Below are 26,839 nucleotides of genomic sequence, written 5' to 3'. Positions count from 1 at the left end.
GTTGTATAGAATTCCACTGTATCAAAAGTTATGCAATTGGGGCGCCTGGGTGGCTCAGTGGTTAAAGCCTCTGCCTTCGGCTCAGGTCATGATCCCAGGGTCCTGGGATCGAGTCCCGCATTCGGGCTCTCTGCTCAGCAGGGAGCCTGCCTCCTCCTCCTCTCTCTCTCTACCTGCCTCTCTCCCTCTTGTGATCTGTCAAATAAATAAATAAATAATATTTTTTTTTAAGATTTTATTTATTTATTTGACAGACAGAGATCACAAGTAGACAGAGAGGCAGGCAGAGAGAGAGAGGGAAGCAGGCTCCCTGCTGAGCAGAGAGCCCGATGTGGGACTCGATCCCAGGACCCTGAGATCATGACCTGAGCCGAAGGCAGCGGCTTAACCCACTGAGCCACCCAGGCGCCCCAATAAATAATATTTAAAAAAAAAAGTTATGCAATTAAATCCCTATTTAGTTAGTTCCAAATATACCTCAATGGAAATGTGCCTAGGATATAATGAGAGAAAAGAGAAGGCGCAGAGCTGCATATGTTTTATGCTTCTATGTGCTTTCCTTTTTAAAATTAAGCTTTTGGGGGGCCGCACCTGGGTGGCTCAGTCAGTTGAATGTCTGACTCTTGATCTCAGCTCAGGTGTTAATCTCAGAGCCATGATTTTGAGCCCCACACTGAGGAGGAGCCTACTTAAGGTAAATAGAGTGGCTCGGTCTGTTAAGAGTCTGCCTTGGGCTCAGGTCAGGATCGCAGAGTTCTGGGATCAAGTCCTGCATCAGGATCCTTGCTCAGCGGGGAGCCTGTTTCTCTCTCTGAGGGCTGCTCCCCCTGCTTGTGCATTCTGTCTCTTTCTTTCTATGACAAATAAATAAATAAATAGTTAATAAATAAATAAAAATTAAGTTTTTTTAAAGTATAAGATAATTATAGATCACATGCCGTTGTGGAAAATAATGGAGAGATCTCGTGTACCTTTCACCCAATTTCCCCCAGTGATAACTAGAATGTTGACATGAATATAGCCAAGACACAGAACAGTTCCATTATCACAGTGATCTTCCCTGTTGCTGTTAGAGCCACCACTATGCTTTCCATTTCTGTGATTTTGTCATTTCAAGAATGTTAGATGAGTGAAATCATGAAGTATGTAAACTTTTGGTATTGGCTTTTCTTCTCCTCAGCATAACTCTCTGGAGACTCATTCAGGTTGTTGTATATCCATAGTTTGCTCCTTATTATTGCTGAACAGTATCCCGTGGCATGGGTGAGCCCCCGTTTGTTTAAACATTTGCATCGAAGACCTCTTGGCCGTGTTCAAGGCCATTTGGATTGTTTCCAGTTTGGGGTTATTACAAATAAAGCTGCTATAAACATTCATTGACAGGTTTTTATGTAAACGTTAAGACTTTATTTCCCTAGGATAAATGCCCAGGAGTGCAATTGCATGGGTCATATGATAGTTGCATGTTTATTTTATTTTTTTAAGATCTTATTTATTTGAGAGAGAGCACAGGCGGGGATAGGGGCAGAGGGAAAAGGAGAAGCAGTCTCTCCACTGAGCAGGGGAGCCTGATGCAGGGCTTGATCGCACGACCCTGAGGTCATGACCTGAGCTGAAGGCAGCCGCTTTACCAACTGAGCCACCCAGTCACTCCTGTGTATATATTTTTCAAATGTTTCCTTTAGAAGAGGCTTATCCCCAGTACCCTCATTATGGCATTTAACACATTCCAGGACCAACCCAAGCTAAAGCTTGCGAAAACCTGGTTGCCTAATTCTGTTCTCTGGCCCAAATCTCAGTGCCCTTGCCCTTCACTGGCACGACTCTTTTCACAAGGTTGCTGATAAAAACATCTGTCCATTTATGAGAGTCAGGAGGAGAGGGATACAGAGGGGGACAGAAAAAGGAGTTGTCACATGGACTTTGTTTTTCAGTTTCGTTTTCTGTCATGAGCACTTTTTGAAATACAGTATTTAGCAATAACCTGTCCTTGTATTATCTTGTGTCCTAGTTCTATGAGGTGAGTTATTTAGTATATTCTAAGGGAAAAAAAATGACCTTTAGACACACACACACACACACACACCCCTCTACCATTCATTTCCTCCCTTCCCCTACCCAAAACTAGAATTCCATCTAGGAATGACTGTTGTGGGGGCACCTGGTCTGTTAAGCCTCTGCCTTCGGCTCAGGGCATGATCCCGGGGTCCTGGGATAGAGCCTAACGGCAGGCTCTCTGCTCAGCAGGGAGTCTGCTTCTCCCCCTCCCCACTGCTTGTGCTCTCTCTCTCTCTCTCAAATAAAATATTTAAAAAATAAATAAAATGACTGTTCCGAAGACAATGTTAACACAGAATTATGTGAATGACAAATTACCAACCCAGAAAAAAACAATAAAACTTATTTTCATTGTACTTACAAAGATGAAGACTAGAGAAAAATATATAACGCCAACAATGGTTTTGCAGGAACTAAAAATTTTGGTAATTTCCAACATGTCCATGATATATGTAATTTTATAGTTAAAATACTTTTAAAGCTAAATCTGTGAAAAATGGAATCACAGTGTTCTACGACCAGGTGGTTCAGGCTTCATCTGCCTGGATGTCATGCAGTAGCTTCCGAAATACCAGGCGTATTTTTGGGGAAAGAAGGGATGAGCCGGGCAGGAAAGACGGTTCTCGTGGTTATTTCTCCGTAGCGTTTCAGTTCCGTCGCACGACCCAAGTCAAACAAATGCATTAAACGCAGCAACTTCTCTGATCCATCCCCAAAGCCGCAGAGGAGGACGTGGTGGGGCAGATACAACACCCCGAGCGCTGCCACTCGGCTTCCGGGGCGCCAGACCAGCAAAGCATACCCGGGATACTAGCGGCCGCCCAGGCCCCGCCTCCGGACCGCCGGCCCCGCCCCCGGCCCGGCCCGGCCCCACCCACCGCCGTCACGTGGTGGGGCTCGGGTTCCAGCCTGCGGCTGGTGAGGCGGTCGAGTATTCGCCATGGAGCTGGCACCCCGGACATCTTCCTTGTCTCTGCTGCTGCTGCTCCTGCTGCAGCTGGGTTCGAGCACCGGTAGGTTCGGGCAAAATTTGCATCAGCGGCAGGCGCCTCCTCCTCTCTCCAGGGATGAGCGTCTATTAGTGGGTTTGTGCTTTTGAAAGCAAATCTGTTTCCCCCAGTTTCCACCTTGCGTAATTACACTGCTTTAGAACCTTTCTTTCTTTCTCTCTCTCTCTTTCTTTTCTTTCCTTTTCTTCTTCTTCTTCTTCTTAAGTGCCAAGTGCTTTTTCTACCCCTTTTTGGCTCTGCGTGGTCTAGTACTCTCTTTCCTACCCCGAGGTAGAAGTTGTGCAAAATACATGACTGGGGAAACTGCTGATCAATGAGGTTTCCACGATCCCAAGACCACCTCCCTTTTCCTGCGGTGATTGGCTGCTAAGTGGGGTTAATGAGGACTTTTTATTTTGAGCGGAAACGTGTGGGGCGAAGGACCCAGAAATACCAGCTCCTCCACAAATGGGACGTTTCATTGAGATGAGGTCTTTCTCTCTCTCTCCTGATCAGAACGGAGCATAGTATCTCCCCTCACTGCGATCCTTTTTGACAAAAACAAACTCGCGTTAAATAGGATGACTTGCAGATCGATTTTTAGCCTTTCAGCAAAGTGTTCCGTGGTCTGATTCAAGATTTGAGAATTCGAACTGGCCACACACTGGCCTTGTGATCTTACGCAGAGTGCTTAAGAGTTCTCGTCTTAACCTTGTGTAAACTCGGGATCATCTGGCCCTTCAGTTTGGGTCTGGGAAATGTCAAATACGTTGCCCCCACTCCCCACCCCCATTTTAACAGCAGTCACTGCCAGGGAAGGGAGGAGGGCCATCGGTTAAGTGAAAAGGGACCTGAACCATATCTGTCATTTTCCAGGAGACTGTAATCTTAGGTCACTTGTACAGACAATCTTCAACCACATCTATGATCTAGCCACTCTGTTTTGCTCCGCAAGCCACTTTCTGGTTTTCTTAATCTGCATCCTTCTCGCTTCTCACTTCTCCTGTCTCCTCTATTCCCTTCTCTTCTTTTTGAGACCAGTTCTTGTACTTATCCTTGTCATGGGGGCTTGAAATTTAAGAAAAGAGGAAGTAGAAGGCAGGAAACTCCCCTCATGGAGGATCGCCTCTCATCATCTTTGTATGGCAGGCTTTTACCCAGACGGGTACTTGAGAAAAAGAACAGTAACTCAAGAGTTGTTACTTTAGCAAAGGTGACGTAGAAAATGTATTGAACCTATTTTTTCCGGGTACATATTTTGCAGATGCTACAGAGTTAACTAGGGAAAATTGGAGATGTGGGATTAAAGGATATATATGTAGCTTTTGATCTGTGGAATATCTTTCTTTTGATATTTGCAAACCCAAGCTGCCTTCCCCCAAAGTGATGCCGGTGTGCACTCTTTCCAGCAGTGATGAGGATTTGCTCTTCTGTCTCCTTGCCATTGGGCACCTGTCATTATTTTTTTAATCTGTCACATAAGCAGTTTTTTGTGTGTGACCTCATATTGGTTTGATTTTCATAACTGAGTATTAGTGATGTTAGCTCTTTCTCACATACTTATCAGACATTCACATTTACTTTTCATAAATTATTTCTTCAGAGCCTTCACCCATTTGACTATTAGGATCTTCCTTTTTGAAATTGATCCACACGAGTAAGAAAAATCACCCTTTTTTGTATTTGTTGCATATCATTATTGTATGCCTTTTAATTTTATTTCTGATGTACATAAATTTTGTTGTACAGAAAATATAACAAGTCTCTGTCCTCAACTCTGTTGATCTTTTCCTTTATAGTCTCTGGGGTATGCTTACATCACTTCCCCTTCCAGAGATTAAGAAAAATTCAATTTTATATATGTATTTTAAAGATTTTATTTATTTATTTGAGAGAGAGTGAGTGAAAGAGAGAACACAAGCAGGGGGAGCAGCAGGCAAAGGGAAAAGCAAGCTTCCCACTGAGCAAAGAGCCTAATGGGCTTGATCCTAGGACCCTGAGATATGACCTGAGCTGAAGGCAGATGCTTAACGATTGAGCCACCCAGGCATCCTCAATTATATTTTTGTATTATTTTTAATATCTAAATTTTAAAATTGAAATACTTGATTCACTTGAAATGTATTTTGGTTTATAGTGTCAAGTAGGGACCTGCATTTTATTTCTCCTTCACAAAAGCTAATACTTGCCCCAGCCTAAGATAGTGAATATTGGTCCCTCTCATCTGGGATACCTCTTTAATCATATATTAAATGAGATATAAAGGCCAGCATTTTGTATTTTGCAATTTTCCTTTTTTTCCAGAAATGTGAATCTGTCTTTCTAAAACAGAATTATAAAAGTGTTTCATGCTGGGGCACCTGGGTGGTTCAGTGGGTTAAAGCCTCTGCCTTGGGCTCAGGTCCTGATCCCGGTGTCCTGGGATTGAGCCCCACATTGGGCTCTCTGCTCAGCGGGGAGTCCGCTTCCTCCTCTCTCTCTCTCTGCCTGCCTCTCTGCCTACTTGTGATCTCTCTCTGTCAAATAAATAAATAAAATCTTTTTTAAAAAAAGTGTTTCATGCTTACTGTTAAACATCTGAATATTACAGGGGGTGCACAGGAAAAAGTGAAAGCCTCCAGCCTCCTATGTCACTATTAAGTTTGGTTTGCCTTTTTTTTTTTTTTTAAAGATTTATTTATTTATGGGGCGCCTGGGTGGCTCAGTGGGTGAAAGCCTCTGCCTTCGGCTCAGGTCATGATCTCAGGGTCCTGGGATCGAGCCCCACATGGGGCTCTCTGCTCAGCAGGGAGCCTGCTTCCTCCTCTCTCTCTGCCTGCCTCTCTGCCTACTTGTGATCTCTGTCTGTCAAATAAATAAATAAAATCTTAAAAAAAAAAGATTTATTTATTTATTAGAGAGAGAGAGAGAGTGGGTGGGAGGGGCAGAAGGAGAGAATCTCAAGCTGACTCTGTGCTCAGCCTGGAGCCTGATGCGGGGCTTGAACTCACAACCCTGAGATCAGGACCTGAGCTGAGATCTAGTATGAGATGCTTAACTGACTGAGCCACCCAGGCCCTCCTGGTTTGCTTTATCCTAAATGAAGTGCTTTTCCTTATCTCTACAGTATATTAGAGTGAATAAAGTGCCTAAAAATAGAAACCAAATCATCTCCAGTTTATCATGGCCATCTCCGTGGGCTTAGAATTTACCTGGACATTACACATTCTTCAGGAAGATCACGTTGTGCTTCTGTTTCAGGAGTGGCCACGGACCAGCCCGCAGAGGAGGGAAAGGAAGTATGGAATTATGTGACTGTTCGCAAGGATGCCTACATGTTCTGGTGGCTCTATTATGCCACTAACCCCTGCAAGAACTTCTCAGAACTGCCCCTGGTCATGTGGCTTCAGGTAACAGTGGCTGGGCTGCCTGGTCAGCTTTCCCCACCTGCCACTTCGCTTGCTCTTAAGGACTCACAGCTCAGCGGTAAAGGACTAATCTGATCCAGTGGCCAGTTGGGGGTTGCCAAGGCTTGGGGCTTCAGTGTCCTACTGAGGCAGGCAAAGGCCATGGTATACCAAGGGGGCCAGATCAGAGAGTGAGGGGTTCCAGCCTTTGCAGGGGTGTTCCTATATTAAGCCCAGTCAGTGGCAGGATGCCTTTGTGGAAGCTCTAAATTCACATTCAACTCTGTGCTGACAGAAATGTTTTCAGAGGTTCCCAAGCAAAGGTTGAGGTACCCTGAGCAGCCCTCCCTCTCCCTCTTCTCCTAGTCCTTCCTTGACCCTATCTCCTTGCCCGCAGAAAAGCTGATCTTGAAAGGACTCAGCCTTGTGTAGCTTAGTATTAAATGTTGCACCCTATCCTTCTCCCTGAATGTGTTTGCCTTTTAATCTTCTTTTTGTAAGATTTTATTTATTTATTCTTGAGAGACAGAAAGAGAGAGAGAGGCAGAGGGAGAAGCAGGCTCCCCAAGGAGCAGGGAGCCCGATGCGGGACTTGATCCCAGCACCCCGGGATCATGACCTGAGCCGAAAGCAGACGCTTTACCATGTGGGCCACGCAAGCACCCTGCCTTTTGATCTCGAGCTCTGATTGTAGGATGGAAGGCAGGGAGCTGGTTGAAGGGCATTTGGGGGCAGGCAGAGGATCGTTTCTTGCCCTCCTACAATACCTGTCCGGAGGTGGCCCACGACCACCTGGAGGACCAGGGTCTAGGGAGGGTTGGAGGAATGTGCTCCCGCTTCAGCCTCTGGAAACTGGACATATGGCCTGGATGGGGCTCCAGGTTGCTCATGGGTAAAGAAGGTGTCCTGCTGCTCCTCTCCATGGGGTGCAGATGTCACTTTCTCCCAAAATGTTAGTATTCACAGGCACCCTGCTGGTGCCCTGGCCTTGGCCTCCTCAGCTAGCCCCTGCAGATGTTTCTGGTGAGATAGAGCTCAGAGGAGCCCTTTGTAGAGAGAGCCCTTTCTCTTGTAGCATTATCACAACTGTCTCCTTGGGGGCTGGAGGTGAGGCCCAGCCTGAGGGTAGAGATAGGAAAATGTCTGAGGAAAGATCCCATGTGTGTATCCCAGGAACTTCTGTCCACCCCGGGCTGTAGGGGTCGGTGGGGGGGGGGGGGGGGAATGTGGCCCACTTCCGTTTTCTGAGCTTTGGTTTTTTAGTCTGAGGAATTTTGAGGGTGTTGAACTTTTTTATTAATCAGCAAGACTTTTTCTACCCTCAAGTGAAAGCTGATGTACGGAGCCAGAGCAGAAAGCAGAAGTGCTGGCCTGTAGGCCTGGTGCTCCCCTTTGTCACGAGCTGCCCTGAGGCACTTTCTGAGCTCTCAGGAATGTAAAAATTCCTCTGTTTCAGAAGCTGCAAACCTTCCCTTTGGTTGATTGTAGAGTGAGGTGGTTGTTCTATCTGAATTACTCGCCAGGATTTCTTTAAAGGTTTATTTATTTATTTGGGGGGGCGGGGTAGAGAGAGAGAGAGAATCCCAAGCTGACTCCGCCTGGGCTTGAGCTCATGATCCTGAGATCACAACCTGAGCCCAAACTAAGAGTCAGACGCACCACAGACGGCACCACCCAGGCACCCCAGCTGGCAACATTTTAAATTCAAGATACTTTTTTCCTTTTTCCAAAAATCAGGAGACTTGGCCCCCTTGGGGCCTGACCCTGCTCTGCCAGAGCTCAGTGGCCATGGCCCCCCGTGAGACAGGGCAGGAGCTTCTGGAGGAGGGGATCCCTCTGCCCACAGCTGAGTTCTCTGCTCCGTGCGTACTCTTCGTGGCCCCCGCAGGCTGCCCAGTTTGTGACCTTTGGTTAGGGTTACCCTCTGAGCTGAGATACTGTTTGAAGGTTATCAACAGGCTAGCTAACCAGCCTGCCTTTCATTTCCTCAAAGCCCCATGGGAGAAGGAAAAAGACTATGATTAGGGAAGAAATAATTAATTTAGATTAAAAGGAGATCTGTTTTAGCAGCTTGCTGACGGTGCACATACTGCGTTCTATGGGTAGGTCCTTGAGAGTTGAGGTCATGTTGCCTGAGTGAAGTAATTCTGAGTGGAGCAGTGAGCTATTTTAGGTATACTCGCAAGTCACTGAAGCCTTTTGGTTGATCTGCTGACACATTTCCCATATTTCAGTCACTGGTAGTCTTGGGCCATGACAGCACCCCATCCCAAAGTTCCAAAGGAAAAAGGATTTTGCATTGGAATGTTCTCAAGCAGAACAGAAACATCCTCCAGCCAGTTTCTTGTTGCCATTGGTGGGGGGGGGGGGGGGGGGGGACAGTGGAAGGAGTGTCGTCACCCGCGACCAACCACAGCTTATCAAAAGCGGGACAGGAAATTGGGATTTGAAGGATCCCAGTAGGGATCCCAGGATTCCCAGCTTCACTCCTTTCGTTCTGGTGCTGTCCCCCTGTCTCCCAGTTAGTCAGCTAGGAGAAAGGGGCCCAGCGCTCACCTGAGGATACATACTTGCTCTTAATTCACTGCATGTTGCATTATAAGCATTTTTCAGTGTTGCCACACAGTTTCCTATAGTTCATGGTTCTCAATGGCCATTTCAAGTCTGTCTTGTTGATGTGTCATAATTTACTAACCTGTTCCCAAGTGAGGGACACTGGAGGTGCATCCTTTCACTATTACAGGCATCGCTGCAATGAGCTGCGCCTCTGGCTGGTGGGCGTCTTACCACACTATTAGGAAAACCTAAGATACAGAGGGCATATAATTAGAGGGATTTATAGCCACCCAGCTCTATAATAGTTTGGTGTAGGTTCAAAACATTGCATACTTTCGTACAGTCTTTCCCTGCTGGGCTCTTCCAGTTACCCCTGAACCCTAACCCTATGTTGTCTCTCTCTCTCTCTTTTTTTAAGATTTTTATTTATTTATTTGACAGAGAGAGGAAAGTGCCCAAGCAGGGGATACAGCAGGTGAAGGGAGAAGCAGACTCCCCGCAAAGCAGGGATCCCAATGTGAGGCTCGAACCCAGGACCCCGAGATCACGTCCCGAGCTGAAGGCAGTTCCTTAACTGACTGAGCGCCCCAGGCTCCCTGACTTTTTTTTTTTTTCCTCTTTAAATTTCCCTATACAGATAGCCCTGGCTTCTGTTTTGCCAGAGCTATTCCTTCCATGTTTGTGTCTCTCTTTCCTATCCATCTTGCTCACGTACAGGGAGACAGTATCCTTTTATTTGAGGCCTATCCCCTCAGCTCAGCTGGCCCCTAAGACGTTGTCCAGAAGAGCACTGACCATGCTTTTCCCTCATCATCTCCGGAAGGGCCTCCCTCCCTCACTTAGCCCTTCACAACCCACAGGACCTCCACCTCTCATGGTTGGGCACCAGCACTGACCTCTGGTCACAATCCTGCCCCACCCTTGGTCCTGGGTACACAACAGTATTGGGTCCTCCCTGCTCTGGGACTTTTGCATTTGCTAAATTCTATCCTGGGGATCCACGTGATCAAGTCTGCGTCTTTTGTCAGTCCTCAGGGACACTGAGGAGAGGGTGGTGGCGTGGAGAGTCACAGGGCCCCAGGTCTGGGCCTGGCAGACCCTGCGTTGCCATGCACCTTCCCTGGCCCTTACTGCTCATCTTGGAAATGAAAGAGAACGGACAAGGTGTTTTGAAGGTCAGTGACCCCATGGCAGGCCAGGGTTCAACCTCAGAGGATTGGAAGTAGGAAAGTTCCCTCTGGGGCTCTATGGCCACATCTTTCCATTTACTTTATTTATTTATTTACTTATTCGCTTATTTACTATTTTAATTTTTTAAAAAAGATTTTATTTGGGGTGCCTGGATGGCTAAGTGGGTTGAGCCTCTGACTTCGGCCCAGGTCATGATCTCAGGGTCCTGGGATCGAGTCCCACATCGGGCTCTCTGCTTGGCAGGGAGTCTGCTTTCTCCTCTCTCTCTCTGCCTGCCTCTCTGCCTACTTGTGATCTCTCTCTGTCAAATAAATAAATAAAATCTTTTTTTTTTTAAGATTTTATTTATTTATTTGACAGAGAGAGAGAGAGAGAGAGAGCACAAGTGCACAAGCAGGCAGAGGTGGAGAGAGAAGCAGGTTCCCTGCCGAGCAAGGAGCCCGATGCGGGACTCGATCCCAGGACCCTGGGATCATGACCTGAGCCAAAGGCAGCTGCTTAACCGACTGAGCCACCCAGGCGCCCTAATTTTAATTTTATTTTCAAGTACTTTCTACACCCAACATGGGGCTCAAACTCACAAACCTGAGTTGACTCGTGTGCCCTGTGGACTCAGCCAGCCAGACGTCCCTGGGTCTTTTCCCTTTAATAAGGCTTGAACAGTTAGGAGGGGGCTCTGTTGGTCCAGACAGAGTCGGTCTTTGGTATAACATTGCCCCAGCCATCGCTAAATCATATGTTGTTGTGAATGTGGTCGTCGTTGTAATGATGATTTGACCCATGTTTTCTCTGGGCTTATTTTTGTTTATTTTCTCTTCCACAGGGTGGCCCGGGTGGTTCCAGCACTGGATTTGGAAATTTCAAGGAGATTGGGCCCCTTGATAGTGATCTCAAACCACGAAGAAGCACCTGGGTACCGTGAGCATAGCCCCTAACTGCAAGTGCCCTTTGGCCTCCCCAGGGCTCAGCCCCACCCGGCCTGACCCATTCTGGGTGGGATCGCAAGTCTAGCCATTCTGTCCAGTCCCTTTCCCCGTGTGTCCTGGGCCTTGCCTACTTACCACAGGCTTCCTCTCTCGCCTTCCCACATCCCTGGCCTTTCTCTCCACTTGGCAGAAGAAGCCTATTCTAGCTGACAGCTTGGACCTCCTTACTTCCTACATCTTGGCCATCTCTGTAGTCCAACTGTAGGGTCCCTGCCTCCAGCCACAACCCCCAATCCTTTCCCCTCTCCCCTCGCCTGCCTTGCTTCTTGACTCCATCAAGACCTCAGACCCCTTGTCCTCAGCCTTTTTGGTGTATCTCCAGTTCTGTCTCCCTCCCTCCCTCACTCTTAGTCTCACTTTTTGCCATAACCCCTCTGTGTTCAACCCCTGGCTCCTTCATCCTTCTCCCAGAATAGCCCTGCCACCCCCAAGCGTGGGTCCGTCCCACTGTCTCCCTGCTCGGCTCCTACTCCCAAGTGCCCAGCCCTGGTGGGCAACACGGCAGTGTTGGCGGGGTGGGGCTGTCGCCTGGCTGTGGGCTTCGCCGGGCCTTAGCGGGCCGCCTCCGCTGTGTGCTGCAACTCCACTCCCCTCCCTGCCTGCCCAGGAGAACAGAGCCATCCCCTGCAACCAGCTGCCCCGATCCTTGCTAGTAAGGTTTGACCTCTCTACCCCTTTCTAGCCTCCTCCCCATCTCAGAACAACATGTGAGTCTCCTCTCTGTGGAGGTCACTTCCTCCAAGATTCCACTCATTTACAACCTTTCTCTGTCCTTGTGCTGTCTCTAGACTCTCTTCTCCCTGGGATATGGACATGCACGGGTTTTCCCCAGCCTACCACACCAATCCCTCCAGCTCCCTCCCTTTCTTAACGAATTCTTTATATAGGCATACCTTGGAGATACTGCGGGTTCCGTTCCGGACCCCCACGGTAAAGCGGATCAGATGAATGTTTTTACTTCCCGGGGCATATACAAGTTATGCTTACACTATACTGTGGTCTGTTCCATGGGCACTGAAGTGATGTGTGAAAAAACAATGTACATACCTTAATGAAGAAGGGCCCTGTTGCTAAAAAGTGCTAGCCATCATCTGAGCTTTCCGTGAGTGGTAATCACTGGTTACAGAGCACCGTAAGAAGTACAGTAATAATGAAACAGTTTGAAACGTTGCAAGAATTACCGAAATGTGGCCCAGGGACATGAAGTGAGCAGGTGCTTTTGGGAAAATGGTGCCGGTGGACTTGCTCGAGGCGGGACTGCACGCAAACCTTCAATTTATAGAAAGTGCAGTAAAATGAGGTGTGCCTCTGTTCACTACTCTAGTCTTCACCTCCTATTTATGCCTTCACCTGGAGCTTTCTGGGCTGGGGGCTGGGGTTGGGGGCAGGTGAGAGTGGGTGCTAGGGAACGTAATGCATAGTAGCCCTAGGAGGGAGTACGCAAATCTCTGTCTCCGTGACGAGGTTGGGCAGCCCTGTCCTAACCCACTTAACTCTCTCCCCATAACTCTGCTGGAGCGCCTGTCCCCAGGGCCCTGCTGGCTTCCCAGTCACAAGTCTGGCAGATCCTGCATAGGATTCTTTTCATGGACTTTTTTGCCTCGTACTCTGTGTCCCGTACTCTGTCCTTGGTAACTTTCTCTTCTGTGTGTTCTCTAGGCAGCCCTGTCCTCTCAGACTGCTTTAATCACACATAGAAGGTGATGACTCCTAAGTCCTTATCTCTAGCTCAGAACCTTTTGCCCCAGAACTTTTCTCCATTTGCTTCTGGGATGTTTCCACGTGAATGTCTCTCATAATTCCCTATTCAACATACCCCAAACTATAGTCATTAGTACACTGGACTGCCCACCCACAAAACCAGCCAACTCCATTGTTCCTTGCTGTGGCGAATGGTCCCACCATCCCGTCACATGCCTGAACCAAACCAGAGAGCCATCCTTGTCTTCCCCTGCCCCTCACCCTGCTTGTCCAATCAGTTTTACCTAAAAATGAATTATTTTTTTAAAAGATTATATTTATTTGAGAGAGAGAGAGAGCACGAGCAGGGGCAGAGGGAGAAGCAGGCTCCCCACTGAGCACAGAGTCTGACGCAGGGCTTGATCCCAGGACCCTGGGATCATGACCTGAGCCGAAGGCAGATGCCTTACCGACTGAGCCACCGAGGCACCCCTAAAAACGAATTCTTAAAATATAGCCTTATTGAAATAAAATTCACACACCATATGACTCACCCATTGAAAGTGTATGATTCAGTGGCTTTCAGTATATTCAGTTTTACAACCGTTACCACGGTTAATTTCAGAACATTTTCACTACCCTCCCATCCCAGAAAACCACATACCCCTTAGCTATTAAGCACTAGTCTCTCCTTAGGCCGCCACTCATCAACCTTTGTCTCTGTCGACTTGGCTGGGTAAGCTGTCTTGTAACTATGGAGTCATACAGTATGTGGCCTTCGGTGTGTGGCTTCTTTCACGTCTCGTGATATTTACAAGGTACATCCATGTCGTATGTGCCACTAGAGCCCCTTTTGTACGGCTGAATAACGTTCCGTTGTATGGGTGGACCACATTCTGTCTGTCTCTCCATCCGTTGATGGACAGCTGGGTTGTTTCCATCCTTTGGCTCTGATGATGAGTGCAGGGGACCCTGGGGCACAAACATTCGTAGGAGTTCCTGTTTTGGGTTTTGTGGGGGGATCTACCTCGAAGTGGAGTGGCTGGGTCATCTGGCAACTCTATGTTAGACCCCCACGTGTGTTAACATCCTTCATCTCTCCCTTTCCCATCCTCTCTAGTGGCTGCTTTCAGAGCGCCTCTCTGATGCAATTAGTTCCTTAGTTTAATATCTTCCAGTTCCCAGAAGATCAGAGCCAGATTCCTGGGCATAAGCTGGTCCCTACCTATCTCCTGCCCCATGTCCCAACATCTGTCTTTGTACACCCTCCCTTCAGGCCTCTGCCTGGCCAGTTCCTTGGCATGGACCTCATTCCTTTGGCCCCTCACTCTCTCCTGCCTTCCTGTACTCATGTCTATCATTCAAGACTCAGTGCGGGACCGCCTCTTCCTCAAGGTTCCCTCGGAGTTCTTGGATTCTCTTGGTCTGTCTCCCTGCTAGTCCTCCTCAAGTGCAGTTTACCTTTGCCTCAGGGTCTTTGCACATGCTGTTCCCTTGGCCTGGAACATTCCTGAACTTGCTTCTGACTGAAATACCACTCCCGTGTGTAGTAGCCAAGTGCCACACTGGCTCGTTCACAAGTTTCCCAGAACTCAGAGCGTAGTACGACTCGGCAGAGTCTGAATGAGAAGTGAGGAGGCCAGGCCTGCATGCTGGTGCTGCTATTATTTGTCCAGCTTTGTGACCTTCCTTGGACAAGTCCTGGGTCTTTTCTCAACTTTAATTCCCTGATCGGTAAAGGACATGGCTGGACTGTGTCACCAGGGATGATCCTTCCAGACAGAAGAGTCTATAGCCCTGAGCCTCTTTGGAAAAGGTATTAGGATAAATTCTGTGCTCATGGTGTTCTGGAGGCCAGACTGGTGTGGAAATTGGATTCATCTTGAAAAAAACTGATGGGTGATGTTCAGACCTGGGATGTACTGTCTCTGCTTTGAGCCGTGGCTCCTGCTGACACTGTGTGGTCCTACCTGAGCTCACGGATTACATTTAGGACACTGTGTTGTGTGAAAGTGACAGCTAGGATGCTTTGGTCCCTATGTATATGGACATACCTCTTCTTTCCTTTGCCTTTCTTTGCCTTAGTAGTCTATGTTCCTGGCCCTTCTTATTTATTTTCTTAAGGTAGGCTCCAGGCCCAGTGTGGGGCTTGAACTCACAACCCTGAGGTCAGGAGTTGCAAGCTCTACCGACTAAGCCAGCCAGGCGCCTGTCCTGTCCCTTATTATTTTTTGAAATCCCTTTTAGGGGCACCTGGGTGGCTCAGTGGGTTAAAGCCTCTGCCTTTGACTCAGGTCATGATCATGGGATCCTGGGATCGAGCCCCGCGTCGGGCTCTCTGCTCAGTGGGGAGCCTGCTTCCCTTCCTCTCTCTCTGCCTGCCTCTCTGCCTGCTTGTGATCTCTGTCTGTCAAATAAATAAATAGAATCTTTAAAAAAAAAACAAAAGAAATCCCTTTTAGCAGTAGGATTGTAAACTCACTGATATTTTCATATGCCTGGGTTCAAGTGCATAGAAGATGGTGGAAATAAAAAAATAAAATAAAAATAAATTTTAAAAAGAGGGTGGAAAGACAGTTGGTGACTAACTGATTGTACCACTTGACTTTCCTGTGTGACATGTAGCTCCAGTCGGCCAGTCTCCTATTTGTGGATAACCCGGTGGGCACTGGGTTCAGTTACGTGAACAGGAGTGACGCGTATGCCAAAGACCTCGCCACCGTGGCGTCAGACATGATGGTTCTCCTGAAGACTTTCTTTGATTGCCACAAGGAATTTCAGGTGAACAGTGACTCAGGGACGGCTAAGCAAAGGGGGTAGCAGTCACACTGCTGTAGCCATCTGAATTAACTTCCATTTCCCCAGGAGTTCAATGTCCAGCTGTTATCAGAGAAAACCTTTCTACACCCAAGAGCAGGTTGTGGCCTTCTAGTTTCTGTCATCTCTAAAAGTGGTTTTGAGCTTGATATGGGGGAAAAGACCAAGAAAAGAGATTTGTCTGGCCATTACATGCAGTAGAAATGTGAAATTAATTCATGTGGGGGGAAAAAAAAGGCATTCAGCATGTTTAATTCTTTGTAAATCCCTTTTCTTGCTAGACGATTCCATTCTACATTTTCTCAGAGTCCTACGGAGGAAAAATGGCAGCCGGCATTGGTCTAGAACTTTATAAGGTAACGGGGGAGAGGACTGTTGTTTTGGTTTCAGACAAAACTGATTGTGTTCCTTTCTCTATCACCTGATATTGAATATACTTTGAGTGGGACCTTGTATAAAGTCTGTAATAACCACAAAAGGTTTCAAAGAGAACAGTGAAGGTTGCCCTAGCAGATGTGGAACAGGCCATAAAGAAAGCTACACCATGAGGCACATGGGTGGCTAAGTTGTGAAGCATCTCCCTTCAGCTCAGGTCATGATCCCAGGGTCCTGGGATTGAGCCCTGCATTGGACTCCTTGCTCAGTGGGAAGCCTGCTTCTCCCTCTCCCACTCCCCTGCTTGTGTTCCCTCTTTTGCTGTGTCTCTCTCTATCAAATAAAGTAATTAATTAATTAATTAATTAAAAAAGAAAGCTGCAGCAAGTAAACCAATGTGGTACTAGCACAGCAGCAGACTAATGGATTAAATGTAGCAGGATATGATGTGTATATACGTGTATGTAAGTAACATATATGTGTCGTGCACAGGATCATATGGCATGATCATATGCAATGATAAGATGGCGTTTCAAATCATTGGGCAGCAGATAGGATACTCAGTGAATGGTATGGAAATGAACGGCTCTCACTTTGAAAAACCATCATGTGGAATTCTTTCTCTCATAAAATATTGGTTCAAGATTAAAAATTTAAACATAAGGGGCACCTGGGTGGCTCAGTGGGTTAGGCCGCTGCCTTCAGCTCGGGTCATGATCTCAGGGTCCTGGGATCAAGTCCCGCGTCGGGCTCTCTGCTCAGTGGGGAGCCTGCTTCCCTTCCTCTTTCTCTGCCTGCCTCTCTGCCTACTTGTGATCTCTCTCTGTCAAATAAATAAATAAAATCTTTAAAAAAAAAATTTAAACATAAAAAAAAAAATCTAAGCATAAAACCCCAAACTGTAAGAGAACCTGAGGCTTTCCTTCATTGTTTTAATTTTCTTTTCATTTTTAAATGATTATTATTATTATTTTTTATTATTTAGAGAGAGAGAACGTGAGCCAGAGAAGGAGGCAGGACAGAGGGAGGGAGAGAGAGAATCTCAAGCAGACTCCATGCCCAGCGCAGAACTCAACATGGGGCTCCATCTTACAACCCCGAGATCCTGACCTGAGCCTAAATCAAGAGTTGGACACAACTGACTGAGCCCCTGACGCTCTCCGTCATAGGATGGAACACCCAAAAGCCAAAAAGAATGAGGTTGACATATTTAGACCCCATGCACATTTAAACTTCAGAGTTCCATAGATAATTTCAAAAGATGTATATGTGCACAAATATATGATAGAAAAAAGTATTCATATTGATAACCATAAACAAGGACAATATCCTAGTAGCAAATGGGCAAATATAAACAAGCCATTTATAGAAAAAATGCAAACAGCCATGAACATAGGACAAATGCTCAACTTTTGTTAGTAGCCAAATCTATAAGGCTTATAAGTATTTAAATATTGGTGACACCCAGTTTTGGTAAGAAGTCAGGGAAATAAGTGCTCTCCTGCACTTTTGGTGGAAATGAAAATTGACATTTTAAAAGGACAATTTGGGTGTGGGGGGGTGTTCCTGGGTGGCTCAGTTGGTTAAGTGACTGCCTTTGGCTCAGGTCATGATGCCAGGATCCTGGAATCCAGTCCCGCGTCGGGCTCCCTGCTCAGCGGGGAGGCTGCTTCTCACTCTCTCTCTCTGCCTGCTACTCTGCCTGCCTGTGCTCTCTGTCTGTCTCTCTCTCTGTCAAATAAATAAATACAATCTTTTTAAAAAATAAATAAAAGGGCAATTTGGCAGTCTCTGTCAGCTTTTAAAATCTGTATGCCCTTGGACCCAATAGTTTCAGTTCCAGGAACCTGTCCTTGGGAATTCTTACATGAGTGTGTGTCAGAGGATTTTTTTTCTTTAACATACATTTATTTATTTATTTATTTGAGCAAGCGAGAGAGAGAGAGAGAGAGAGTGAGTCAGTGAGAGTGTGGGGTGGTGGGGGAGCAGAGGGAGAAGGAGAATGTTTTAAGCAGACTCTGCACTGTGCGTGGAGCCCAGTGTGGGGGTCGATCCTAAAACCTTGAGATCACAACCTGGGCCAAAACCAAGAGTCAGACACTGAACTGACTGAGCCACCCAGGCGCCCCAAGTCAGAGGATGTTTAATTCACTATTGTTTACGTGCCCGTCAACTGAAAATAAGGTCAGTGGTTGTCCTTAGAGGATTAGTTAAGTAAAGGAAGTGTATCTTTCCATGGAACTCTTTGCAGCCGTCATAAAGAATGGATGCCTCTTTATGTATGTGTGTGTATAAGCTTGTGAGAGCAAAGGAAGGGTTTAAGGTATGTGCCATGTGAACTGTGGCTGACCGGTGAGCAGGGGGTCACATGTGGGACAGAGGGGAAAGTTCGCCACATTTTCTCCTGTCCCCTGCGGTATTCCAGTTTGTTTCCAGTGAGCTCGTATGACCTTTACTTTTTTAAGATTTATTAGTTCTGTTAAAAAAATGAAACTTCATAAGAAATAGTATATGTGCATAACAGAAAATTAGAAAATACAGCAAGCAGGGCACCTGGGTGGCTCAGTGGGTTAAAGCCTCTGCCTTCGGCTCAGGTCATGATCCCAGGGTCCTGGAATCAAGCCCCGCATCGGGCTCTCTGCTCTGCGGGGAGCCTGCTTCCTCCTCTCTCTCTGCCTGTTTCTCTGCCTACTTGTGATCTCTGTCTGTCAAAAAAAAAAAAAAAAAAAAAAAAAAACCACAGCAAGCACAAATTAAATAAAACGTCACCTTCCCACCAGGTGGAGCGCCCCCCTAGCACCTTAGTGGATGGCCTTTACATCTGCTTCTGCACTGTAATAAAACGCTTTTAAACCAATATGAGATCATCTTAGGCATAATGTCTACAGCCTTCTTTCTTCAGTCGCTAGTCCTCACCTTCCCATTTCAGTACTTTTTCATCTTAGATATTCATCTCAAATATTAATGATAGTAGCGTGTCCTTGATAGCCAGTTAGTCTAAGCCATTGTTCAACCCAGATGCAGGAATTACATCTGGCTGCGGTGTCCCTAAATTCTGTTTTCATCTAGTGCAGCCCCTTTATTATGACTCTGATTTGGTGAAGAAACCGGACCATGGCTTGTCTCCTTTTCTGGATTTGTCTGGTAGCATCTTCATTGTGTTTTTTTATTTAGCTTATTTCTCTCTCTATTGTATTTCCTATGAAACTGTAAGTTAGATACAAAGGTCTAATATATTCAAGGTAAAAGTTCTGGGTAGCAGGGGCACCTGCGTGGCTCAGTCATTAAGCGCCAGCCTTCGGCTCAGGTCATGGTCTCAGGGTCCTGGGATCGAGCCCCACATCAGGCTCCTTGCTCAGCGGGAAGCCTGCTTCTCCCTCTCCCTCTCCCTGTCCCCCTGCTGTGTCTCTCTCTCTGTCAAATAAATAAAATTAAAAAAAAAAAAAAAGAGGGGCTCCTGGGTGGCTCAGTGGTTAAGTCTCTGCCTTCAACTCAGGTCATGATCTCAGGGTCCTGGGATCGAGCCCCACATCAGCTCTCTGCTCAGCGGGGAGACTGCTTTCCCCTCTCTCTGCCTGCCTCTCTGCCTACTTGTGATCTCTCTCTCTCTGTGTGTCAAATAAATAAATAAAATATTTTAAAAAAAGTTTTGGATAGCATATATTATAATAGGTCAGGTGCCCCACATACATCTTTTTTAAACACGTTTTTTTGTTTGTTTGTTTGTCTGAGTACATTTGACACACAATGTTACATTAGTTTCAGGTGTGTAACAGTGATTCATTTTCTCATATAAGTAGGACTATGGAAAATCCAAATATAACTTGACTCTCCCAGAACTTAACTACTAATAGCTTCCTGTTGACCAGAAGCCTTGCTGAGTACATAAAGTATGTTACGTATATTATATAGTCTATTCTTACAGTGAAGTAAGCTAGAAAAGAAAATGCTATTAAGAAGAACATAAGAGAAATACATTTACATTACTGTATTGTGTTTGTTAGAAAAAAATCTGTGTGTAAGTGGACTTGTGCTATTCCTATCTGTGTTCACGGGTCCACTCAATATTCTTCTTTTCTCATTTTTATACAAATGATAGTATAATTCTGAGGCATCCCTCCCTCCCTCAAGGACCTCCTGAGGAGGACCGCCACCCCTTCAGCAACTGCCATGTGGACAGTGACCTGTACCCAGGTCCTCCCCACCCCAGCACCTTGTGAAGGATCCCAGACCTCAGGGGAAAGAGTGCCAGTGACCCTGGAAAGAAGCTAGGGCCACACCAGACCCCACGTACATCCTGCCAACACTCTGGTGAAAACAGTAGAGAGAAACTCGAGTGATTCTTCCTCATTTTGCAAATGGCAGCAGGAAAGAGTTACTCTGGTTCTCCACTGGGTCTCTTAGGTCTTCGGATACCCAGGGAGTCTTAGAAAGGATGGGCAGAAGTTTTTTGTGCTCGGGAAAGGTGGTGGATAAAGGCTTGGCTCCCTCCTGCTGAAGAAGGGACAAGGTCTCTGGGCTTCCTTGGCAAGAATGTTTCCGGGCTCTTCTTTCAGGCCATTCAGCAAGGGACCATCCAGTGCAACTTTGCCGGTGTCGCTTTGGGTGACTCGTGGATCTCCCCTGTTGGTAAGTCCAGAATCCTTCAATGCTTTACTCCTTTTCTCCATCCTTCCCTGGGACTTGGGGCTGTGTGGTCCAGATCAAAAAACGGGGAAACAGAATTTTCTGGATCCTTAGAGATGTCAAAGCAGAAAGTGTTTGCCCCAGGAGTGTCCAAGAAATTTGGGGATGAGAACTCATTTATAGAGCTCCTACCATGGATTGCTGCTGGCCAGATTAATTCTCTTATTTGATTCTTACACTAAAAGAATCACATTTTACAGTTGAAGACTTTTATTTTTAGTAAGAGAAGGGGGTACAGTGGGAGATCGAGAGAGAGTGAGTGAGAATCTTATGCAGGCTCCGTGCCCAGCACAAGCCCAAGGCAGGGCTCGATCTTATAAACCTTGAGATCATGACCTGAGCCAAAATCAAGATTTTGATGCCTAACTGACTGAGCCACCCTGGTGCCCCTACAGTTGAAAACATTTTAAAGACTAGAGAGGTGATGGAATTTGCCCTCTGACACAACAGCATGAGGGGCCCCATCAGGATTCAAACCCCAGTCTGTATGAGCATCTGGGGTGGAATTCCCATCTGTTGCTCACAGTGGTGGTGAGATGTTACCATCAGGTCCTGCCGCTCAAGTTCATTGTTTCAGGACCAGAGTGTCCACTTTGGGACTACAGATAAAAGTGGTTTGTGATGCAGACATCTGGGGTGTGGCTTCCCATGTCAGAAGTTGTCACGGTGGTGGGGTTAACTCTAATCTCAGGGCTGTTGAAGCCACATAAATCTTTGTTGTGGGACTTGTCCTGTCCATTGTGGGGTATTAGCAGCATCTGTACCCTTCAGATGTCAGTATGCCCACCCCAGTGTGACACCCACACGCTCCTCCTGATGTTCCTGGTTGAGAACCACTCGAACCCAACAGAAGGTGACTTTTCACAGGCAAGACCAAACTACAAAGTAGGAAATTAGAAGAGAAGTTACCTCTGGAGAAGGGAGGGGAATGAGCTGGAAGGGGATACCAAGGAACTTTCTAGGCTGTGTGTGCTCTCTGTCTTCATTGGGGTGGTCATTACGTGGGTGTGTGTATTCATCAGAATGTCTGAATTGGCATGTATGATTTCTGATGTGTGATGATGCCTCGGTTTTTAAAAAAGAGTAATTTGTAGGGGCGCCTGGGTGGCTCAGTGGGTTAAAGCCTCTGCCTTCGGCTCAGGTCATGATCCCAGGGTCCTGGGATCGAGCCCCGCATCGGGCTCTCTGCTCAGCAGGGAGCCTGCTTCCCTTCCTCTCTCTCTCTGCCTGCCTCTCTGCCTACTGTGATCTCTGTCAAATAAATAAATAAAATCTTAAAAAAAAATAGTAATTTGTAAAAAGCAATATTTTTCTCCTTAAAGGTGGGGATTCGATTTGTTATAGAGCCATGCCTCTAATGGATTCAGGGTATCCCGACGGTTCCCGAGAATGGTGTCTCTTGCCCTTATTCTTGGCGTCATCTGGGGCTGAAATGGCATAAGTGAGAGCTCTGGAGTTAGCATTAGGAGAAGAGCTTCTCTTTGTTTTTCCTTCCTGGGTAGACCTCCTAGGACATAAAGCTTCAGAAGCCTTGATCAGAGGCCTGAGGCCCCCTGTCTCACTCAAAGTCACAGCCATGGGCCTTATGCTGCCTTCTGGGGTCTCATCACAGTTTCCTAACAGCACTCACCACTTGGCATGCATTAACTTCATTTAAGGCTTACGACAGCTCCATGGGATGGATGCTATTATTATCACAGTTTTGGAGATGATGAAACTGAGGCTCAGAGAGGTTGAACAATTTTCCTAAAGTCACACAGCTAAAGTCAGCATTCGTGTCCAGGCAGCAGGCTCCAGACTCTACGCACTCACCCAGGACGCTGCACCTACCACACAAGACACAAGGCTTTACAAGAGCTGTTCATCGGGCCCCTGGTTGGCTCAGTGGGTTAGGCCTCTGCCTTTAGCTCAGGTCATGATCCCAGAGTCCTGGGTTCAAGCCCTCCATCGGGCTCTCTGCTGAGGGGGAGCCTGCTTCTCTCTCTCTCTGCCTGCCTTTCTGCCTACTTGTGATCTCTCTCTCTCTCTCTCTGTCAAATAAATGAAAAGCAAAAAAAGAAGTTTAAAAAACCAAAACAACAACAACAACAAAAAACAAGTGCCATTCATCCTGTCCAAAATCTACCTTTTTTCACCTTACTGTGACGAACTTCCCCTTAGAAATCTTCCTCCCCAGGAGCGCCTGGATGGCTCATTGGATTAAGCATCTGACTCTTGATTTCGGCTCCAGATCATGATCTCAGGGTCCTGAGATCAAGCCCCGTGTTTTCTCTTTCTCTCTCTCCCTCTGCCCCTCCCTCCCCCCACCCCCCACTTCCTGTTTGCACTTGCGCACTCTCTCTCAATTAAAAAAAAGAAAGAAAGAAAAAAGAAATCTTCTGCCCAGATCTGAATCCCTCCTTTCAGATCCACTCACCCTACCATCCCAGAAGTACTTCTTTTTTGAGAGAGAAATACTGTTAATTTATATGAACAATTATTATTTGCTAGGTAGTAGCCATTTTGCTAGGTGCTAGGAAGGATGCACAGACATGCTCCATGTCTTCAAGAAGATCTACACAGTTCAAGATGGTAGCCGTAGCCTTATGTAGCTAAATTTAAATTAATTAACATACAATAAAAATTTTAATCTTTCAATTACACTGTCCACATTTCAAGCACCCAGTAGCCACACATGACTGTAGAGTTATCCTGGATCACATAGATAGAGAATATTTCCATCACCTCAGAAACTTCTGTTGCACATCAGAGGTTGGCGGACTACAGCGTACAAGTTGAGTCTGTCCTGCCACCCTCCTTTGGTAGAGAAGCTTTTTACTGGGACACAGTTACGCCCATTCATTTACATGTTGTGTGTGGCTATTTGGAGGTTGCCGCAACAGAGTCAAGTAGTTGCAACAGAGGCCACCTGGCCTGGAAAGCAAAAAATGTTTACTGTTTGTTCCTTTATAGAAAAGTTTTGTCCCTCCCTGGTCCAGATCCAGCAGGGAATGGGCACATTGGAAAGTTGCAGACGATTCTCTATTTCAAGAAACTAAGGCACAAACTTGACAGTTAAGTTGGAGAGATGAAGGATAGTGAGGTCCCCTGGTACGTCTGCATGTCTCAGGGTGTACCCTGAAGAATACCAGACCACTGAGGTGCTATACAAAGGGCTTCGTGGTCAGGTAAGTTGCCAGGGCTCAGTACTGGCTCTACCTCTTCAAGGTTTCACAGGCCTGTGAAAGGCTCTGAGAAGTCCTGCAGGGGGGGAAAAATACTCTGTTTTGCATAGCCTCAGAGATATTTAACTGAAGAATTGTTTTTTCTTCTCTGATACGTAGGCTGAACTCCTGCAGTATTGAAGCTCCTTGAAACATACTTTGAGATGCTTGGCCTTAGGGAACTATTAAAGTCTTTTAAGCAAAGGAGTGACATATCCAGTGTGCAAGTTGTGGTCCTTGATACTTTGTTGGCACATCTCAGTGGTACTAGCCTTACGTAGAATTATGGGAGTTGCAAATCTGTTAGACCAAGCCCAACTATTCTATCTGAGGGCAGGCGTTATTTTACTCGTTTATATCTCTAAAATTCCTTGCTGGCTTCAGACCCTTTGTAAATCCTCAAATATGTTTGTGGAATAGAAAAGAATTGGCTGGTAGTGTAGTCCTAGGCGCTTGAATTACAAAGTCCATAGTCTTCCTCCTTAATTAGCTCCTCGGCAGAAGCTAGTGTCCCCAGACCGGAGGAGCAAATACAGAGCAGAAATGTGAGGGTGGGGGGAATATTCTAAGCTGTCGGAAAGCCCAGAGGTCTAGCAGAGAGGAATCTGTGTGCGTGTGTGTGTGCGTGCGCGTGCGCACACACACACACACACACACACACACACACACACACACACACCCCGCATGCCTGGGGGGATGCCATCACTGACCAGGACTCACTCGCTGCTCCAAGATCAAGCCAACTTAACGTGTCATTAGCCCTGAATCAACAGAAAGGTCCCCACAGCATGCCACCTCCCGAGTGGGGGTGCCCTGCCAGGGGCACCAGTGAGTTAACGAGCCGATAGCCCCAAAGCCACCAGCTTTCTTGCTTCTGTCTCCACTTTGGGAGGGAACCCAGTTGGGTTCTTCTTTGGAAGGGAGAGCCACGGTGGACTTACTTTGTACCTGTGTGGTTTCCTTCAGATTCGGTGCTCTCCTGGGGACCGTTCCTATACAGCATGGTAAGTAGATGAGTCCCCACCTCGGCACCCTCCATGGCTCTGTCCCCAGGACAGACAGGCTAGCTGGGTTTGCCTACGAAGTTGACACTGCACCCTTGGGGGAAACTGAATGAACCATCAGCCCAGTTCCCTGTTTCTCCAGGTATAAGAAACATAGTGTTTAAAATCTCCCCAACTTTTTATGAGAAAAATTTTCACATGTGCAGAAAAGTTGAAAGATCCCATGAACACCCCTATACCCACCATTTGGACTCTGCCAGCGTTTCGCTCTCTTTCTTTCTGTCACCTGTCACCAGCTGTGGTGATGCCGGGTCTGTGTCTCTGAGTAGAGCGGGCCTGCTCATTCTCGGTTTGCATTCCAGTCTCTTCTCGATGACCAAGGCCTGGCGGAGGTGTCTCAGGTTGCAGAGGATGTCCTGGATGCCGTGAATAAGGGGCTCTACAAAGAGGCCACCCAGCTGTGGGGGAAAGCAGAATTGGTCATTGAACAGGTAATGGGATACACTCGGGGGCAGCCCACTTGCCTTGTTCCCACATGGAGCTAGGGCCCCCTGGTTGGTGCTACCAGGGTTTGGGTCTATTCTGAGACTCCCCGCAGATCTGAAAAGGGTCACGTGCTACACAATAAAGCTGATGAATCAGTGATGAGGTCAGAAAACCACCCCAGGCCTGCCAGACCCGCTTGTCCCTTGACCAAATGTATGGACATCCTGAGAAATGATATGTCTTGCAGAAGTGAATGTTTGAATTCTTGCCAGGCAACATTCTGCCCCCACCGAGCCAGGACGGAAGAATGCACAGCTGAGGACGAGTGTGCAGGACCCTCCTTAGCCCTGTTCTCCCTGTAGAATAACACGTGGTCCCTTGGTTTTCTCCAGCATCTGAGCTCCATGTGGATTAACTGCTCACTCCCCCTGCCCCAGGATCAGGCTGACGGCTGGTCTCAGCCCTCGGAGCTGCATTTCTTTCTGGTCCTGGCAAATTTACAAAGTTTAAAGCTGTTCTCGGATAAGATGGAAAGCCAGTTGCCTCTCTATTATGCAGCTTCGTTAATAGATAAATAAACAAACAGCCAATTACCATTCTGTATTTCAGAACACAGATGGCGTGAACTTCTATAACATCTTAACTAAAAGCACTCCCACATCTGTGGTGAAGTCCAGCCTAGAATTCACCCAGAGCCCCCTAGGTAAGTGAACCTTGACGTTGCGAGACCCCTGTGTCCATCTCCATGCAAGAGAGAATTCTTTTAACCTTAGTGACATAATTTACACGCCACAAAATTCACCCATTTTAAGTGTAAGATTCAGTGGTTTTAGTGTATTCACAAAGGTGCTCACCGCCATCACCACAGTCCAGTTCTAGAAATTTCCATCATGCCAGAAAGATCCCGTGTCTCCTGGCAGTTGGTTTCCAGTCCCACACCCAGCCCCAGGCAGTCACTAATCTGTCTGTGTTTCTAGATATGGAAGTTTGGTCTAACTGGAACCATGCAGTGGGTGGTCTTTTGCATCTGGCTTCTTTCCCTTGTTTTTTTTGTTGTTGTTTGTTTGTTTGTTTGTTTAATTTTTTAAATTTTTAATTTTTTAATTTAAAAAAACTTTTTAGTTTTTTATTTTTTTAATTTAAAATATTTATTTATTTTTATTTATTTATTTATTTATTTTTACTTTCACTTGTTTTTGACGTTTGGAAACCATCTTCTGCCCAGTGCACATTACAGTCTTTCTGAAGGCTGGACTGAGCTGTCCTTCAGCTGAGCCAGCTTTGCTGAGGATGCTGAACGCCCCAGCATCCTCCCTCCATAGGGAGCAGGCTGCAGGAGCCTCTACATTCCATGTCTCAGCTGACTGCCTTGGACCGTGCTGGATAGTCTCAATGGTCCCAAAGTACATAAAGTGCAGCGAT

At 46.7% G+C, this 26,839-nt stretch overlaps 1 protein-coding gene across 1 annotated transcript in view; it reads left to right on the top strand.

Moving 5' to 3' along the window:
• The first annotated feature begins 2,971 nt into the window (after positions 1 to 2,971).
• LOC111151272 (serine carboxypeptidase 1) overlaps positions 2,972 to 26,839 on the top strand; it is a 32,305-nt gene continuing 8,437 nt past the window's right edge. Inside the window, exons 1-9 of the mRNA XM_022509150.1 lie at positions 2,972 to 3,071; positions 6,288 to 6,436; positions 11,004 to 11,093; positions 15,472 to 15,627; positions 15,945 to 16,019; positions 20,595 to 20,667; positions 24,894 to 24,931; positions 25,294 to 25,422; positions 26,027 to 26,120. Coding sequence (XP_022364858.1) covers positions 2,999 to 3,071; positions 6,288 to 6,436; positions 11,004 to 11,093; positions 15,472 to 15,627; positions 15,945 to 16,019; positions 20,595 to 20,667; positions 24,894 to 24,931; positions 25,294 to 25,422; positions 26,027 to 26,120 — 877 coding nt within the window. The 5' untranslated portion in view covers positions 2,972 to 2,998. The remainder of the gene's footprint in view (positions 3,072 to 6,287; positions 6,437 to 11,003; positions 11,094 to 15,471; positions 15,628 to 15,944; positions 16,020 to 20,594; positions 20,668 to 24,893; positions 24,932 to 25,293; positions 25,423 to 26,026; positions 26,121 to 26,839) is intronic.

The sequence above is a fragment of the Enhydra lutris genome, unplaced genomic scaffold (genome assembly GCF_002288905.1).
Source record: "Enhydra lutris kenyoni isolate GAN:26980312 unplaced genomic scaffold, ASM228890v2 scaffoldscaffold26, whole genome shotgun sequence".
NCBI classification, from domain to species: Eukaryota; Metazoa; Chordata; class Mammalia; order Carnivora; family Mustelidae; genus Enhydra; species Enhydra lutris.
The sequence above is the reverse complement of the archived record's forward strand: the minus strand, read 5'-3'. Positions and strand labels throughout refer to the sequence as shown.